Below are 20,400 nucleotides of genomic sequence, written 5' to 3' on the forward strand. Positions count from 1 at the left end.
CTACGGGTTTTTTTTTTTCTTCTTAGTCACATGCTGGGTAAAGAACGTTCGCAACAATATTTTGATGGTTTTATTATTTTACGGGATAATTAATTGCCTATTAAGCAAAAAAAATAAAAATACTATATAGCCAGTGTATTTAAATATAACCTTTGGAACTGTATATCATTTATTTTTTTACTATAGGAATGGAACAATGTATTATTCCGGTACAATCACAGCCAGGGAGTTGGCATTCAGAAATTCAGATCCAAAAAAACGCAACGGAGAAAATTTTGGTCAAATTCAAAGTATTTCAGGTTTTTATTTTTAGCCCTGTAGTATAAAGAATTTTTTAATAAAATTTTGTATTTGACTAATATACGGGGTTAATCGAAAGGTGGTTTTTTATCCTAACTTTGAAACATCCTGTGGAATAATTCCGTTAGCGGATTTTCGTAAAACCTTGTTTTTCGGTTGCAACCATGTCTTCCAAGAATTATGTTTTTTGTTTCATGTGAAAATATGGTTTGGTTCATTTTTAGGAGCGAAATGACGTTGCCACCCGCAGTTTACGACTTTTCCTAATATTACCATTATCTTTTGTATTAATTTGTAATACGACGATGGGGGCTTTGGTGACTGATATCGAAGGAATGTCATATCTACATCCCAGAAGCACTGTATTTAAATAATGATTAAAAGATGATCTTGGTTTGAATGATCAATGATAACAATAACAAAACAAAAAAAAACAACTTAAATGTAACTTAACCTAAGTACGCAAATAACAAAGAAAAACTACTAAAAAATAACTCAATACTTTGTATTGCCTCCCTTAGCCTTTATAACTGCCTGTACACGTCGGCTCATGCTGTCTATGAGGTTGCGAATATCACTTTGCTGGATGTTTTGCCATTCTGGCTGGTGCAACTTCGCGACCTTTAATATTTCTATCAAACGTGCTCTATTGGGTTCAGATCTGGCGAACACGCTGGCCAGTTCATTTTATTAATACCAACTTCCTCTAAATATTGCGTAACACACATTGCAGGGTGTGTGTGTGTGTGGAAGGATAATGGCACGGAATTGAGTCCATTTGCCACAGAAAGTTGTATACAGAACTTTTCTTATAATATGAATACAAAGTTGTGGGTTAGCTGCTTTAAATTTTTATTTTTACTTCTTTAATAAAATTTACTAGAAGTTCTAAGGTGTTTCTATTGGCAGTTAATAAAATGTGTGATAGATTTAATGGAAGAAAATATTTCATTTTAATTAGTTTACGAATTAAATCAGGATTTTTTTAAATGTTTTTTGCAACCGAAGAATATATGGTTGAGATCTCCGTAAGAGTTCTGATCACAACTACAGGCCGATGACTGTATAATGCCCAGCTTAGCAAGATGCGATGGAAATCGCCCATGATTTGTTTTAAGTCGAAAAACACTTGCCGAAAAGAATTTTGACGTGGAATAGTTGAAAATATATTGGGGTGAAGATGGTAGGGTTGGATGTATTTTAAAATACGTATTTTGTGGGTTCTCTACAACGTTTTCCCACTGTCGTTCCCATTTTAATATTATTTTATTTTTTATCAAATTAGAGATACGTATTGTACAAATATTACAATGAACTCCGTTTTGTACTGCCTCCTTGGCCAAACTATCAGCTTTTTCGTTACATAGTATACCTATATCACCTTTGACCCATACAAATGTCATATTTAGTTCTGCTATCAATTTTTTTAAATTACATAATATAGGACATTTCATTCTTTCAAATTGAATGCTTTTTATTGACTCCAAGGCTGACTTAGAATCAGTTAGTATTACCCCCTCTCGTAAATTATTTGATATTAACCAAGTAATGCCCTTCAAAATTGCTATAAGTTCAGCAGTATATATGCTGCATATTGATGGTAATTTAAACATAAATGATTGTTTTGTATTTTGAATAAGAACTCCACAACCAACTCCGTGTTTTGTTTTAGATCCATCTGTATATATAAATATCTTATTGACTAATCGATCCAATATAGATTTTAAAAGGGTATTATACATTGCAGGGTGGGGTCGCGCATTATCTTGCATTAATAGAAAATCATCGCCGATATATTGAGAAAAGAGTACTAGGTGATTCGCTAAAATTTCCTCAATATACCGGTATGCAGTCAACGAACCCTCAATAAATATCAATTCAGTGTGCGCCTCTCGGGATATTCCTGCCCATACCATCACCAAACCCCGTCCATGGCTAACGCGGGGACTGAAAGCGCACTCCGCAAATCTCTCTCCAGTTCGACGCCACACTCGTTCTCCCCCATCTGATGAGTGAAGACAGTATCTCGACTCATCCGTAAAAATAACATTACTCCATTGCCGTAAATTTCAATGTAAATGTTCCCTGGAAAATTGAAGTCTAGCCACTCTGTACCGTGGAAGTAATTTGGGCCCAGTTGCTGGGCCTTTTTTCCCTTCTCTGATCGAGTATTGATGCTGTCCCTCAACTCTCATTTAAAACGTAAAATAAATAAAGTCCAAGTACATGCACCCACAGCAGACAAGGATGAAGACACCATAGAAAACTTCTATGAACAAATTGGAAATGTCTTAAAGCTGACTAAAAGACATGATATAAATATTATAATGGAAGATTTAAACGCTAATATACTATTGGAGAGACGCTTGTTAAACCGTGTTTGTTAAAGGCAGCTGATATTATTCTTGGAACGCAGAGTAAGCAAAAGTTATCTCAAATACCTCTTTGTGACAATACTGTGAAACGTCGCATTGTGCGCATTGATGATATGGCCGAAGACATACAAAACCAGGTAGTTGATAGTTGATTTCAACAATCGCCATTTTTCGCTATTTAGCTAGACGAAAGTACAGGCATAACACAGTGATCTTAATTAATTGTTTATGTTCGGTATATTGAAAACGAAAGAATGAAAGGGTTGGAGACCACGACAAAAGCTATTGATGTTATGACAGCAGTGTCAGACTTTTTTGACAAACATGAACTCTCTTGACAAAAACTGATCGGTGTATGTACGGATGGCGCGCCTTCAATGCTTGATTCTCGCTCAGGATTTGTACAATTAGTAAGAGAGAAAAATGCTGATGTGACTAAGATACATTGTCTTATACATTGACAAGCCTTGGCAACAAAAACTCTTTCAACTGAACTGAATGCTGTCTTAAAGTTGAGTATTAAAGTAGTGAATTACATAAAAAATAGTGCGTTGAATACTCTTGTTGACTGTTTAAAACTTTTTGTGGGATTTAGGGAGTGATCACAAAACATTGCTATTTCATCGTACATGAACATCGTCATGAACTAAGCGTGGCCTTCAAAAAATATTGTATCCAAGTAATTTGGAGAGCCTAGTTGAAGAGTCCCCGAAATACTTCCTAAACACTTGTGACGATAGTATTTTCAGAATGTCAATTGACCCATTCCAATTTAACTCCCTGCCTGAATCACTTCAAGAAGATGCTTTGCAAATAAAACATGATTCTTCTGCCAAATACAACTTTGATATAATGGACAAACCTTCATTTTGGTTAAAATATTTAAAAGTGTATCACGGGAAGCTCTTCGTTTATATTTGCCTTTTTCAAGTACCTTGTAGTGTTTTAAATTTTATAATACGTCCCTGTTCGTTTATCTCGTCAGTACGCATAAAGATTGCCATAAAATCTGTTTTTGTCTTTTACGAAAATCCTTAATGCGTAAATAACGCTGGATATATTTTTTGTCTATGTGTACTTTCAAATCCCATTTTGTTAATTTGAATTATGTTATCTATTTCGACAAGTTTTTGTCGCCTACAGGATTATATTTCATGATGCCCCCAGAATATAAAAAAGAGTTTTTTTGTCTTTCGTCGTTAAAACGCAATAAACTGGAATATTTAAAAAGTTGTTTTTGTCGCTGAACAACGTTTGTTTACATTCGAGTCCCCTAATATAATATTGCAAGTCAGGTAATACTATTTTTCTAATACGTAATAAACTGGGAATATTTCAATGTTTTTTTTTGGTCGGTTCGTTGCTAAGAATGAGGTCAAGAAAGGGTAGATTGTTTGTTTAGGTTCATAGACCACAAAAACTAGCTTTGAGGCGCAAGTGGAATTTATTTTGCGTTGAAATTTGTAAAATGTAAGGCATCGAGGAATCAAGCAAGAAACTTCAGAGTAGATAGATGTTTGGGCGATTTTGAATCGCGAGTCGATTCAATTTTTTTGTGTTATGTCTTAAGACCGGTTAAGTGATAATACTATTTGCATAATGGCAGTTTAAAACAGAGTAATCACCATAAGATTTGTGCACCGGCACTGAAGAAATTTTGTAAAATGAGTATATAGGATGTCCCCGTCGTCAGCTTGATTTCCTCCACCAAGTTCCTGTTTCAATCGTTCCTGCCTAAGTATGGAAATGGTTTCCTTTTGTCCAAATTGAGAGTTTTGTCCTTTGCAGCTCCAATCCCAGAGATAGTAGCAAGTTTTTTTTGAAGTTAAGTGAAACAAGTGAAATTAAGGTAACAATTAACATTTTAAATTTTAAAGTAAAGACAGACAATTTTTTTTGATAATTATTAATAATTGCTTTCATTAAAATTTAAAAGGATTTGTAATATTTAATAAATTGTAAATTTTATGGTTTAACCTAGCTGTCATTTTAATTTTTTTTTTAAATTTAATGTTAACATATAACAGCTAGCTTTATTTGATTCGATATTAATTTGTTTTGTTTGTTTTAAAAAAAGATTAATCTCTGTGCGGTAACATTTGTAAGTTTTTGTAGTATCTCCAACCCCTTTGTAAACGGAGTTTGTAAACGGACACATGTAAGTTTTTTTTATTCAGTATTTGGCAACTATTTATATAGTATATTTTTTGTGCCATTTATATGTTTGATAACTGTTTGTATGAGACAAAAATAAACGTTTGATTTGTTTCTCTGATCCATTGTTTGTATTTATTTTAGAAAATCTCCTAAGCTTTTTGTGTGTTTATTTTTTAAGGAAGAAGAAATTTTCTTTCTTTTTCCAGCAGGAAGTTTTCTTCGAAGCGGCGTCCAAATTAAAATAGCTAGCTTTTCTGTCTAATACTTATCTGTTTTTGTTTTTCCCTAGGACCATACAATTTATTGTTAAGGGGTGGGGGGCGCAAGAAACTTTCATTTCAACAAAAGGGGGCGTGGTACAAAACGTTTGGGAACCCCTGATTTAGAGGGATGAAGTCTATGACTGACTGCTCAATATTTGTAACACATGTTTCTAAACACAAGTTTAAATTGCTGTTTTATATTTATCGAGGATCTTAATTCTACATTAAAAACCCAATTTAAGAAAAAAATATAACTGCAAACCTATTGTTTTTTATTCTCACACAACACAATAAAAACGCAGACTGTTTCCGATTTCTGGGAACTTTTTTAAATATACCAAAGAACGGTAATCACATCGGTTATCCATAACAACAACAAGTCCGTTTCTCGATGCTATTGTCCGACCGAAATTTTCGTGTCTTACGTGAATTTAAATTGAGTTATTATTTTAATATTCCGTATTAGTGTAACTGTTTTTTTTTATTTATTATTGAGTGTAATTAGAAAGAATCTTACGAGTGGGCGTCACATACAGTCTTTATATCAGTATCTCACTGGTAAAACTAAGTTAGTGTATACTTAGGTTAATGTAGTTCTCTACATTGAGAAACAACCTTTAATAATATAAACGCCGAAGTTAATAATGTACCTGTTATTTTTAAATATGTCTATTAAGTGTGTAGACTTTCAAACGGTACACTTCATCGTTTATACTGAACAGACTACGCAGTAGAACATTAGGGTGTAAATCAGTATTATTTTTGTATTTTTCACTGTATATTGTAACTTCTCAGCTCGTATAAATGGAATTTGAAGATCCTACGGAGTTTGTCTTTTTAGTTTTGCATGTAGCCATAATAACAAAAAATATATAAACTTGTGTTTTCAAAACATGTTCCATCAATATCGATACACCAGTCTTCAGTTGACACCTGCAAAATCTCTGTTTTAAAGGCATCGATGGCTTCTTCTGGCGACTAGAATCGCTGCCCACGCATTGAATTCTTGATCTTTGGGAACGTTAAAAAGAACGTATAACAACTAAAAAAAGGATAACAAATGGGAGAAAAATAACTTAAAATAATCTGCTATGCATTTTAATTTCCCCAAAAAAGACAAAATGCATGGTTACAACAGCAAATTTACTAAGATGTAAATTGGAGCGGGGAGGTCAGATAATAAAATAATATTTTTTAAAAATAATTCACAAAAGAATATTTAATAAATTAGAAGAGGACATAAGCGCCACACAGTTTGGATTCAGAGGTGGACTGGGAACACGGGAAGCTTTGTTTGGTCTGAGTGTGTTAATGCAAAGCTGTTTGGATGTAAATCAAGACCTCTACGTAGGTTTCGTAGATTTTGAGAAGGCCTTCGATAAAGTCAGACACCAAAAGCTGTATGAAATCCTAAGAAGCAAAAACATCGACAGTCGCGACATTAACATCATATCCAGGTTGTACTGGGGACAAACAGCAAAAATCAAAGTTGATAATGAGTTAACCGAAGAAATTGAGATTCGTCGAGGTGTGCGTCAGGGTTGTGTGCTTTCTCCACTATTATTCAATATATATAGCGAAACAATATGTCAGGAAGCGCTCCTAGAGCAAAACATTGGTATGAACATTAACGGAGAGTTAATTATCAATATACGATACGCTGATGACACGCTAATAGTAACAGATAACCTAGCAAATTTACAGTTTTTGATGGAAAACATAAACATCCATACCAATAAGTATGGTCTAAAACTGAACATCAAAAAGACTAAATTCATGATTGTAACAAAGAAGCTATAAACCAATGTGAATTTAACCATAAATAATCAGCCAGTTGAAAGAGTTACGTCCTACAAATATTTAGGGGTTTGCTTCACTGATACTAATGACCAGACAAGAAAAATCAAGAGGCGTATAGAGATAGCGAGACAATCGTTTGTCAAAATGAAAAAGTTCCTATGCAGCCGGGACATAAATATAAACTTAAGAACGAGAATGTTAAGGTGCTATGTTTTATTCGTTCTGCTGTACGGCATGGAAGCCTGGACACTGAAAAAGATAAACATCAAAAACATTGAGGCATTCGAGATGTGGTGTTACAGGAGAATGTGGAAAATACCATGGACAGAAAGAGTAACAAATCAAGATGTTCTGCTAAAGATGGGGAAGGAATGCGAAGTCATAAAAACCATACAAACGAAAAAACTGGAATATCTGGGACACATAATGAGAGGAGGAAAGTACTCTCTGCTTAGACTCATAATCCAAGGAAAAATCTCGGGAAAGAGAAATGTGGGACGTAGGAGGATTTCCTGGTTGCGAAATTTAAGGGAGTGGTACGGGTGCAGATCAATACAGTTGTTCAGAGCTGCAGCCAACAAAGTAAAGATTGCTGTGATGGTAGCCAACCTCCGATAGGAGACGGTACTGCAAGAAGAAGAAGGTCAGATAATAGAACAAGTGATGGAGTTTAAATATCTCGGCATTACATTATCTAGCTACGGAAAGCTCGAAACTGAAGTGGAAGATCAAGTGAATAGAGCAAACAGAGCCGCAGGTTGCTCAAATGAAACAATGTGGAGAAATAAAAATATCGGTAAAGAAATGAAAGGCAGAATTTACAAACCAGTAATCAGACCAATACTGAAACACGAGGCAGAAACACGACCTGACACTGTAACCGTTTCAAAAGATTTAAAAGAAACTCATTATATATTTCGATTATATTTTTTTTTAATAAAACTAATAGCCCCATCTATCTGTCAAGTACCTACCTGTAGCCGACTCAAGGATTCTTCTGTAATTCCCAAATATATCCGGTAGATGAGCATATTTTTCAACTTGTCACTCACGCCCAATTTCCAGATTCAGGCGCCATGATAGCGCTTCGCTCTTTTCTGTTAAGACCGTCCAACCGTTAAGACGTGTTTCCAAAGTGGGTCTCAATTTCAGAGACCCTTATTGGAGAGGCTATAATGCTGATATTATATTTCTAATACTCGTCGCAAGATAGTATTGCTATGGAGTTATTCCAGATCATGGCCCAGTAGCAGTATCTTTTTATGGAATACCTAACCCCTCTTATCTAGGATGGTGGTGATTTGATATAGTACGTAGCTGAATCAATGGTTTATTTGGTGACTGATTAAATAAGAAGAGAAACAGAGCAGATTAAGGTTGTACCAATTTTTATTATACCTACTTTCAAGACAACAGAAATGATTATGAACTCAAAAAAAATGAAAATATAATGAAGTGTTCTAATTTAATTTAAAGGTTTATTTTCTTCATTGTTCCTAGTTGATAAATAACTATATTATTTTCAATGTAAACAAATTTCGAAATTTGGGGTTAATATATATATACATTCATTTTCTTTATAACCAATTCTTAATTTAATACGATACAAAGATTTTTTGTTTATGATAATGTTAACATAAAATAATATTTTGGAATCCCTTTGGGATGACGTAACTTTTAATGTTTTCTTTTTGTTCATTACTAAGAAATAATAAAGAATAGTTTTCTTGTAAACTTTCAATAAATCTTAATTTTTTTTTGCTCTTCCCCTTCGAGGATAAACCAGGGGTGGCGTCCAATAATAAATTATAATTTCATATTATCTAATTGTGCTTGAATTTAAGATACGATATAGTTTCTATATGTTTAAGAAAACCCCGCCCAATTCTCTTCGACAGTGAGCGATTCAGGCCTTGTATATATTATTGTAGCACGGCAAGTGTTACAACACAGAGATGACAAAAAGGATGTTAGAAACAGCAGAGATGAAAACAATGAAAAATTGATGGTAAGACACTATGGGACAGAGCTAGAAGTACATATATACGACGCAGATGCAAGGTGGAGAACATCAAGAACTGACGTTCTCCACTTTGACTAGTAAAGACCTCTGAGTAGTAAAGACGATAAGAGACGGTTCCCCAATAGGAAGACGATCAGTAGGAAAACCACGAAAACGATGAAACGACAACTTACTGGAGGCACATTGAAAACCAGAGTTATATCTACATAAAAAGAAGAAGACGAAACGAATGGAAGTTAGTACAGAGAACTGTTTGTCCCAAGTTGATGATTCAAAATTATGTCTGTATTTTTTAATATGTTGATTTCCATAGATTCTAATAATGCCGAAAGAGCTGTAATGATAAGAATTTATAATACATTTTGTGGAAGTTTTGAAAACAAAAGCTTTCAGTGTTTTATTGTTATAATAGGTGACTAAATATGGGTCTATGGATGTGGCGCCGAAAGGTTCAATCGTCCCATTAAAGGCATTCTGGTTCGTCAAGACCAAAAAAGACAAGTGCGGTCGAACGTAAAGGTTATGCTCACTGTGTTCTTTGATTTTATTGACATGGTGCACTATAAGTTCAAAGCCGTTTGCGTTAAGCAATCCCAAAAAAGAGCTGATTTGTGGAAAAACAACTCATGGCTTTTGCATCACGATATTGCACCAGCTCACACATTGCTCGTTCCTGAATTTTTGGCCAACACAAATACTGTAATTCTGCCTCAGCCTCCACATTCGTTAAATATGGCTCCTTGTGACTTTTTCCTATTTCCAAAAATAAAGAAAATTTGAAAGGGCTGTGTTTTCACAAGCATAGATGACATTAAAAGCGCATCGCTGATAGAACTAACGGCTATTCCAAAGATCGAGTTTAAGAAGTGTTTCAAGGATTAGCAGAATAGCAGATTAGCAGTTGCCACAAGTGCATAATATCTTATGGGGACTACTTTGAAGGAGACAACATTAATGTAGACGAATAAATAAATATTTTTTCCAAAAACGAAAATTCCGGGTATTTTTTGAACACACCTCGCATATTTCCTCCCTACACAATTTTGCAGTCAGGTCTCGAATTTCTCTCTTAACGTCATTTTTTGGGAAACTCATATGTGCTTTTCAATTCATCGTAGAATTGGTATATTTCTTCGTCTTCCTTGTCCCCTGTCCTCTTATTGTTAAGGAAAAATGAGAAGAATAATTGGAAGGGATAGATGAAGAGATGAATAATAAGTAAATATAAAATGTTAAACGTTAGCAACTGAAAGGGAAGAAATAAAACAACAGACAGAAACTTATGGAAATAATTTTTTCACCAGGTTAATAAGCTTTTAAATAAGTGATTTAAAGGTATATTCTTTTATGAATGGAGTGATAGTGTACGGGATGAGTGTGATATCTCATATTATTAACGATTAAAAACAAATGTTCAGTCTAAGGTTTATTTTAGCCTACTGTTTACCCCTACTATATATTCAGTACAAACTGAATAGTGATCTCTTATTCCAGTTAATGAATCTAGTGAATTTTCCGATAATTATTGACAAATGTTTTACTGCATACGGAACTATGTATCTAATCCTTATTATACATTTACACCCCCGCGGTTCATAGCAAAATACCAGTTCAAGCGAAGTGATAAATTAAGCGAAATTCATTAATACTGACCTTCTTGTGGCTCTTTAGCGAAACTCACTGCCTGACTTTGATCCATCTGCTCCAACAAATTCATCAAAGTTGCCAACCTGCTCCAACAATCACCGGGAGATCTGTAACAACGTCGTCAATGAACAATACATCAAGATAAAGGAGAGTCAATTCCACCAAAGTAAAACTTTAGACAATTTCAATATTGTAAGCTGATTAGAGAAATCAGGGCCCTGATTCTATTTCATTTTGATGTCGAAATTTAAAAGCGACTACGCCATTACAGTCGCAATCGCTAGCGATTCTCATTCATTTCGACTGTAGTTAAAACTGGTAATATTTACTTTATCATTTGACACTGCTGAAAATTTGGGTTGGCCCTCTTGTTTATTGGCTGCACTACGCTTGTTGAATGTTTGTTTTGATTACGTTACGTGAACGTCTTTTTTTTCTTGTTTGAGTTGTTAAATCATAAATAGTGGCCATTATCAATTATATTTTGAATTGAAAGAAAAGATGGCAAGGAAAGAAAAAAGGCGATGTGGGAGATCCTTAAGCTATAACCACTAAGATTTGACTTAGTGGTTATATTCTAATATATTTTTAAATTTACTGCAGCTTAGTAATACTAACCCTAAACATTTTGGGTATCCTAGAGGCATAAACACCCTCCTCCAAATATGGTTCTAATACCCTTATCAAATAATTTGCAGCTTGTTTATTAAGCCGGAATTGCTGCCTAAATTGAGCATCACTTAGTAAAAAAGGATTTTGAGTATCCCGTAACATTATTCTTATCCTCCGTTGTGAGCGTCGGATATCTATCCTCTCTAATTCCTCCAAAACCAGCAAATGTCCGTAAAACGCAGCCATACTAATACTTTTTGCCTCAGTTTTCCTTGCAAGAATCAAAACACAACACCAACACCGCCTACCTAAACTAAACCTAAGTTCACTTCTCCCAGTCCAGCCAGTCATGTCAGATTAATTTCGACTCGAAATGAAATTTCAACCACTTTCTTGAAGTTGAAATTAATTTCGATAAATCGAAAATTAGTGACGTCGTTTGGTTAGTTCAGCTGAAATCCACAAGGCTCGCAAAGTCGCATTTCGACGTCGCAATATTAATTTCGACATGTTTTGAGTCGAAATCTCAATTAGAATCAGGGCCCAGGAGCAAATTTAGTTGTAATGAAGAAAATTTTATGTAGTGTAAAGACTGTAATGTAAGAGTTTATATATATATATATATATATATATATATATATATATATATATATATATATATAGTTCTCTGATTTAGGTCTTTTTCGGTAAAAACACGCCATCGAGTCCTAGTTTTCGATAAAGCTTTCACATCATTCCAAGACTTTGCTTTGAACTACGATTTCGTCCATAATTGATCTTCTCCAAGTTTGTGATGGGCGTTCTCTTTTTCCTGGAGGATTCCACTCTAGGGAGTCTTTGCAATACAGAAGATATTTTTATGAAGTATGTGGCCGATACAGTCTCAATTTCTGTACTTTATTTGATCTCTATCACATTCGGTTCAGTCATCTGAGTTTTTGATGGTGTTGGCCCAAAAATACGAATATTTCTTCGTAGACATTTGTTAACAAAGTTCTGTAGTTTGTCTATAAGGGGTTTTGTCACTTCCCAGGTTTTACATCCGTAGAGTAGAACAGACTTGACATTCGACTGGAATATTCGGATCTTTGTCGTGGTGATCTGGCAAGACCCCCAAACGGGACTGAGAGCATGCTGAATGCTTGCAGATCTTTTCGTATCCTCATACGAATATCGTCTTTCTCGTCTTCGCTTTCTGTTATGCCACTTCCAAGGCATGTAAAATAATTATCCACATTTTCAACCTGCGAGTTATTAATAGTGAATATGTTATTTGTTGCATTGATTCTCATTGATTTGGTTTTATTTATATTGATTTTTAAACTATTTTTTTCTTTAATAGAAAGTGTTACTAATTGGTCAGAAACATCATTGGAACCTTTGTCCAAGAGACAGATATCATAGGCGTATTCTAGATCTCTTAGGCGTGTGGTTAACGTCCAATGTATATCTCTTTTGTTGGAGTCTAGTTTGAAGAGAACATAGTCTATAAGTATATGGAAAAGAAACCGAGAAAGCTCACATCCATGTCTTACTCCAGTAAGAATGTCAAATCCGTTACAATTGATCCCATTACGTCTCGTGCTGCATTTAGCCTCAGTGTATAGAGACTTTACAATAGATTATTTTTTGCGGGATATTTTTTTAACTCCACAATGTTCCACACATGAAAAAATCATTTCTTTTCAACTACACTTTAATTTGGAAAGGGCCCCAATTTGAAACCAACTATTTTTTTTATTTTGACTTGATTATATGTATTTTTCGTCGCTCGTAATAGTCTCGTAGTAGTTTTTTAAGCCGATAGACACGTACAATTTTCTCTGTAAGCTCCTCTGTAAACCATTTTATACGTTTTGTTGGTCCTTTTTTCGTCTTCTGGTGGAATGTTTTAAGACAACGACTGAAAACCTTTAATGATCTGATGCTCAAATCTAGCGAAACTAAATGCTTGTTTGAACTCCAGGTCCGAAGTTTTAAAGGAAAAAACGTTGAGTAATGGAGGAATTCAGTCACTCGAAGAGCTAGGAATGTTTCTGGGATTCTGAGATTCTCTTTCTAATTTTACAGCTTGCTTAACAAAGGAAATTAAATATATATTAGAATAATTTTTTTCGTTATATTGGATCGGTCAAATATGAACACTAACAATTACATGTTGTGACAAATATACCAAAAAGATAAAGGGCATCCAAAATTAGTTGTACTCTTACTAATTTAAAGCGCCTGAGTAATGTGTTATAAACAAAAGTTTAAACTTCTTCCCAAAAAATCTTCCCAAAGATGTTGTAGAAGCCAAACTCAAGAAAGGATAGATCTTCTTCTTCTGGTAGCACGACAACCCGGGGTGGGTTTTGGCTGACTGCGCAACTTGCTTCCATCTTGAACGGTCGTCCATAATAGTTGGGTCAGTGGGCAGTCCCATTGTTCTTAGATCTGACCATATATTGTCTCTCCATCGCATTCGTGGACGTCCTAAGGGCCTTCTTCCTGTGGGGGCTTCCTCCCATATTAGCTTGGCAAGGCGGTTATTAGGAAGTCTATGGCCAGCCCATCTTAGACGTTGGGATTTAATCTCTTGGACTATATCGCTCGCTCTATACATCTGCTTGACCTCAGCATTTGTTCTCATTCGGTATTGGTTGCTATTAATATCGTGATAAGGCACAACGATTCTTCTGAGGACTTTCCTCTCAAAACATCTTCGCCCTTACTGAAAGTTTTCTTTCAGTAAGGGCGAGAGTAAAGGGGAGATCATTGCCAAACAAAACAAAAATGATATTGTAGTTATGAAATGGCATGACAAAAGAGACGTACTTTTTCTGTCTTCTACAAAACATAGAGACGATACGATAGAGGTAACGCATAAGGAAAATCCTAAAAGAAAACCTGCAGCCGTTGTCGGGTACAATAACTCAAAAGCGTTTGTGGACATGTCAGATCAAAAGACAGATTACTCAAACTGCTTACGAATCTGTCAAATGGTACAGAAAAGTGATGAGAAAAGTGAAGTGGAGATGATTAGTGGTACTTCACTGGTGAATGCTCTAATTATTTTCAATAACATCAACCAAAGCAAAATATCAGTTACATAATTCAAAGAAAATGTGTGCATGCAACTTCTTCATTGTAGTAATCTATCCCTTTCTGTACAAGTTCAAACCAAACAGGAACTTACTCAAAATGCTTGAATAAAAGAGGCAGATGCACGATTTGTGACAAAAAAGACTCTGAACTACATGGTCGAGTTTATGCTGTAAAAGACACAAAACGAGTAACATGTGTATGTAACGGTGTTTCGAATGTTTCTTTGCCAACCATGTTTTCACAAAAAAATAACTAAAACATGTACAACAAAACTGACTCTCAGTACTTAATTTTCTAGTTAAAAAATACTACATTCTATGTACACATGGCAGAGAACTAAAACTGCCTGTGTCTATAGATGGTATACACGGCAGTTAAAGTGTTAAAATGCATAAATAACGCAATACTATAAAAACGCAATACTAAAGCGCAACACGCATCCTGTCAAAGGTTCAAACCTCAATATACGTAACACTATTGAGATTACTGAAATTCGTCCCGTAACGTAAACCGCCGCAATGTACGGGGTAGCACGGTTCACGCCCGAGAGGTTATTCACGCTCACGCGTCATGTATTCTGGTATATCACGTACCGTACCCAACACTACTTAGTATTAAAGAGTTTTCCATGTGGTTTCAACATATGGAGATATACTGTAGAATGAATATCCAAGTTTCTTGATGTATTAGACATCCCATTAATTAAATAAAGTGTAATAGAGGTATCAAATAGTTTAATAATATTGAGACTTACCCCACTTTAAAATCCTGTGTCGACGGAGGAGGATTCCACACTCCTGTGTGGCACAACAACCAATCACACCAAATTTTGACGGCGGGAAGAAGGACGTTGGCGTCTGGAGGGAAGGAGATATGGGAAATGTCACTATGAGATGATATGTAATCTTGTAAAGTACTAACGCATCGTTCAAGGATAAGATTGAACATTTGCAAGGACACTATCAAGGCGCGCTCCTGGAGCTCCGATCTGTAACCTGGCTGGCATTGCAACTGAGGATCTGAAACAAGAATTTAAGGTTAGTAATAGTGTTAATAATACAGTTTTATTACAGTTAAAAATACATTGATTTCCGAGGGTTACAGTAATTTAAATTGAGATAGAACAGTCTTTTGTTTTGTTTCGAAATTACAATCGCCAGCCTAGTGATGTTAGGACCTGTAGAACAGGGGCCTGCGAAAATAAAATGATTTTGGACAATTTTCCACAAATTCTCTCCCTAAATTTTGTTCCATACTGTAATGAGTAACGTAGAATAGTAATTCTCAGCTACTGTGCAATCTCAGCAAGACCAAAAAAACTGAAGTAAAAACTATTCTAGCAGATTTTTTAACACGAAATTTCTTAAGCCTTGGAGAACATGCAAAGAAGGAAAAAAATGGCATAAAAATAGTTGGAAATATATAAATCGAAACATATTTTTGGGAGAAATCAGCTTTATTGTCTTTCAAAGTTATCGCCTTTAAGATCAATCCAATTCCATTCGAAAAACCAATCATCGGAGCATTCATTCCAGTTCTAAATAGGTATTTCAGATAAGAGATTTTTTCTATATGCTTTGACCGTCTCATCTGACGTCATAGAACGTTTACCACGTAGTTTGTTTTTGATTCTTTGGGACGCAAAGAAATCGCACGGTGCCAAGTCAGGACTGTATGCAGAAAAGCTCATCAAAATGATGTTATTATCCGGGATCTGGCATTGTCCTTATGGAAAGTGATGCGACGATTCCAGTTGTTTTTGAAGAGCTCATTAATAACTTCTAGCCAACAAATGGTTGTATACCATTCAGTACTGATAGTGTTATAATTCTCTAACGAAATCTTGGCAACATGTCATTTTTTTTCAAAAATTTTTGCGAAATAGCCATACCATTGATTATTTTCTTGTTTCATCACGTCACGTCATCAAATTTGAGCTATCTTTGTTTTATCGCTTGCTATGGAGCTTTACCAATCGACTCGTGCCTTCTTTCTCAGTGCCAAGTTGGCATGCAAAATTGTATTTGACTCATGCCTATGCCCATGCTAGATAACATGTCGTTTCAATCATAAAGCACACAACATCAAGTTTTCCGGGACAAAGCTATATACGGCCGGTATTCACGGAATTCGTTATAGAGGCTGTTGCCTCAGCAACATCTTATACCGTCAGCAAAATCGTATAAAACCATGACACGAAAATTTTAACGGGAGATGTCCCATTTTTCATCAAATTAACTGCTTTGAAAATGTGTTGCTGCTAAACGACGTGATGATCTCAAAAATTTTCGAAAACTGTTAAAAACTTGGGAGAAAAAATTGTAGAAACGTAAAAATTTAAATTAGAAAGGGCTAATTATGTACTTTTGTACTTGCAGACTACCGCGTAATAGTACAAAAAAGGGTGTACATGTTTGAAATTATTAATATAATTTCAGTGTATAAGGACTGTATTCTGTAGGGCTGGTTCAAAATAATTAGGAGAGGTAATAAAGGGTTATACAGATAATAGCCAAATCAAGTTTATAAAAAGTCTTACCGATACTGCTGTTACACACACACTTGCGGTATTTATAGGCTTTCACTTGCGGTTGTTCCTCGTCCGGGGGGAGCTGTCTTTACCGATTTCTAAACACGTGTCTCGCAGTAAACACTAAGGTCAAAAGATAGAGCACATTTGCGTTTGTTGTCTATAGGATTGAAAAGAGGATTCGCGGTATTTTTCGCGTAACTATCAGATAGAGAGAATGTCTGTTACTAGCGGCAGTCAACAGTCGACAGAGAGGACGTCTGTTGCTAGTGGCAGTCATCAGTCGAGAGAGTACGTCTGTTGCTAGTGGAAGTCAACAGTCGAGAGAGAGTCTTTTTCGTTTGCTATTTTAAAACTGTCTGTATTTCTAAAGGAGTGGGGTTGAAGTAAGGGTAGGAAGGGTTGGAGTAGGGTTTTAAAATTGAGGTAGAGAATGATAGGAATTATTACAGCGAAAAATATGACATGGTTTTTCGCAGGTGAAAAATTGAACAGTTGGTTCAAACAAACAAAACATAAAGTATGTGATAACAAAGTTTGTTAAACAATATTCAAAATGGAGTTTTGGCATTAAAATCCTCGAACAGCTAGGAGTAGAAATAAGCATTAAACTTAATATTCAAAGAATTATTAATCATTTCTGAGACAAGAACAACATTGAAGTAATTAAGAGGTTTCAAAACAAAGTGGTGGGAAACAGTCGTGATGTTCCATGGTCTGTAAGAAACAGTTCCGTCAATAGAAATAAAAATGGAGATGATTGAAGAAATGATAAGCAGATATGCTAGCAGACATAAACAACGCCTGCTTCAACATGTGAATGTCGAGATACTCAACCTGCTGAACAACGTGGATCTAGAAATACTCAAAAGAAGAGAGCCCTTCGAGTTGGTGAAGTGAAAAACAGTATGTTTGAAAGCAGAGGATAGCGCGGTTTAGTGAACAGTATAAAACGGGTTCTCTATTATTACTATAAATAAGCTAGATTATTAGACACATTCATTAATGCAACAATAGTACAAAATACAACACTTTAATAACCAATTTAGAAAAGAGCTGCACAGTGTGATATATCTGATGAGATTGGAGTAATAATAATATCCTTTAAGGGTTTTCTTTTCCGAGTGAAGCACAAAAATAGTAAGATCTTCATACTAATGAATGTGGTTATGCACGAAAGGTCTGGAGGGGGATAATTAACCAGATAGGAGGATATGTAGACCATACTCCAGGAAACAACAACTGCTTCGGGATAATGTTAATGCGAAATAATGCAATTTGATGTCATGGTCTAAGACAGGGCTAATGATAATCTTCCGAGTTTTATGTAACAATGAGTGTCGTTTGATGTTTTCAATATAATCCATATTACAGAAAGTGGTATTGTCATATGCGTATAAACACCAATTTGTTCGGAACCAAATGCATCCTCGTATCATCATCTTAAACTACGGACAAATTTGCGTCACTGGTAAACTATGCATAATATCCACGTATCATCTATAATACCATTATAAATGGCGTATCTATAAGCTATATTTTAGTCGTGATTCATCTGGACGCACTTCGTATATTTACAGTTTTTATTTCGATTTTTTATGGTCTTATTCTAGGGAGTGATGCGTAACACCCGAGGCTGTGTAATCAATATACCATTAACATTATTCATGATGGAAATTATTTAAAAAGAGAACCAGAAACGTACGACAAAAAGAAAATAGAAAATAATCAGGAGCTCGATGGTCAAACAACAAAATAGACCAGTGAATGAATGACAACTATTTCTAACGAATCTGTATTATAACGCCAAAACCAATATAATACAATGAATAGAAATGAAGAAGGTATACTAGAACTACGAAGATATACTTTTGCTTACAAAATGGTAGCATGGCTCACTTAGAAGTCATTTAAGGGCATTAATCGATGCAGTACTATGAGAATTTTTGGTATAATCCTAAAAGTTATTTAGAAGCAGACTTAGAACAAAAACACTTCCTATAAAATTGATTATATAACAACGAAAGAGCTTACGAAAGCAATCACAACATCAAAGAATAGCACACCAACAGAAGTCTTCCAAATAAACGAAGATATGAAAAGAAAATGACCTGGGTTTGTCGCACCACTTCTCGTTGACGCGTAGTTCGAAGAAAATCGTCTATACTTTGTCTCAAAGTGACTATTCTGTACAGGGTAAGATATGCAATGCTAACCTTATGGTAATTTCGCCAAGACGTTGCCAATTTTATGCAGTGAGCGATGGCGTTCTTTATTGTCTATCTTCATCCTTACTTTTCTTCTATCACCGTTCTTTATTGTCTATCTTCAGTAGTATAATAAAATGTGCATTAAATAAACATTTGTTTCAAAGTTTAAAATAATTCCGGTAATTTCTACTAACTGCCAAATTTAAAATGTTATTTATGTCCCTGCGGTGCTAATTACTGCCATAATGTGTAAGGAATTTGTAATTTTGGTTGATATCAACTGCAGATACTTTCTTCTAAGTTATTCAGTAATTAAGAAGCAATTAGAGTAATTCTTGTACAGAATATGTTTAAAAGCTTGATACATCCAGGGCCTTAATTAGTCTTTATTTGTTCTTCGGAGCCAAAATCGTAAACATATTTGAGTTACGATTATTTGTACCATCTTGGATGTACTGTTACTGTTTTGTTATTGTTATTATTTGTTGGTGGCTGTTGTTGTGATTTGCTGTTGGCAATTATTGTTATTTTCTGTTGTTGGCTATTGTTTTATTTGACGCCGAATTTTTACCGCAAAATGGAGGAAATTGTTGAATGGACGTGGAAAAGCTCTGAAACTTTCAGAGAAGCAGATACTAATGAATATTATTAATTATCATCTTAATCAGGATAACAACGATACTGTATCAAGTGTAATTAGGAAAGTGTCAGAAATGAGTGGTGTTTGCGAAAAGACTCTGTTTCGCATACGACAGGAATATTCATCACCTGCTGGATTACAATCTCCAAAGAGCAGGCCCAAGAAGCGAAAGGTTGGTAATTCTCGTAACAACAAGTACGATGAAGGTGTCAGGGGCCAAATTCGTAGAATAGTTCATAAATTTTTTCGTGACAACATTACACCAACAATAAACACCATATTAGCTGTTGTAAATGTCGAAGAAACTTTGCCCAACTTTTCACGGGCCACGCTACATCGCTTACTGAGTGATATGGATTTTGTGTTTATAAAACGTGGCAGAAATTCAATTTTGATTGAAAAACCAGAAATCATCTCGTGGTGTCATCGTTATTTACGCGCAATTCGTAAATACCTTGCAGAAGGATACAACATAGTGTATTTAGATGAATCATGGGTAAATATCGGGCACAGTGTGAAAGAAGAATGGGTTGATAAAACAATTATACCTCATTGCGATGCTTTTGTTCGTGGTCTGACAACAGGATTAAAAGCTCCAACAGCCCGTGGTGCACGGTTCGTTTTATTGCACGCAGGATCTACCAGTGGATTTATTGATGGAGCAGAACTCACGTTTTTGGCAAAGAAAAATACTCAAGACCGACCTTCGAAGATTGGTTCGAAAATAACTTAATGCTTACTTGGTCAGAAAAAACT

General features: G+C 35.1%; 1 protein-coding gene across 3 annotated transcripts in view; it reads right to left on the minus strand.

Annotated features, from left to right (window-relative positions):
• The window catches only part of Smg6 (Smg6 nonsense mediated mRNA decay factor), a 323,010-nt gene that overhangs the window by 118,951 nt on the left and 183,659 nt on the right, over positions 1–20,400 (minus strand). For all 3 annotated transcript variants that reach the window (XM_072531434.1, XM_072531432.1, XM_072531433.1), the window contains 2 exons: positions 15,019–15,283; positions 10,572–10,672 (listed from right to left, as the gene is read on the minus strand). In XM_072531434.1, the coding sequence (XP_072387535.1) occupies positions 10,572–10,672; positions 15,019–15,283 (366 nt within the window). The remainder of the gene's footprint in view (positions 1–10,571; positions 10,673–15,018; positions 15,284–20,400) is intronic.

Source organism: Diabrotica undecimpunctata, chromosome 5, assembly GCF_040954645.1.
Source record: "Diabrotica undecimpunctata isolate CICGRU chromosome 5, icDiaUnde3, whole genome shotgun sequence".
Classification (NCBI taxonomy): domain Eukaryota; kingdom Metazoa; phylum Arthropoda; class Insecta; order Coleoptera; family Chrysomelidae; genus Diabrotica; species Diabrotica undecimpunctata.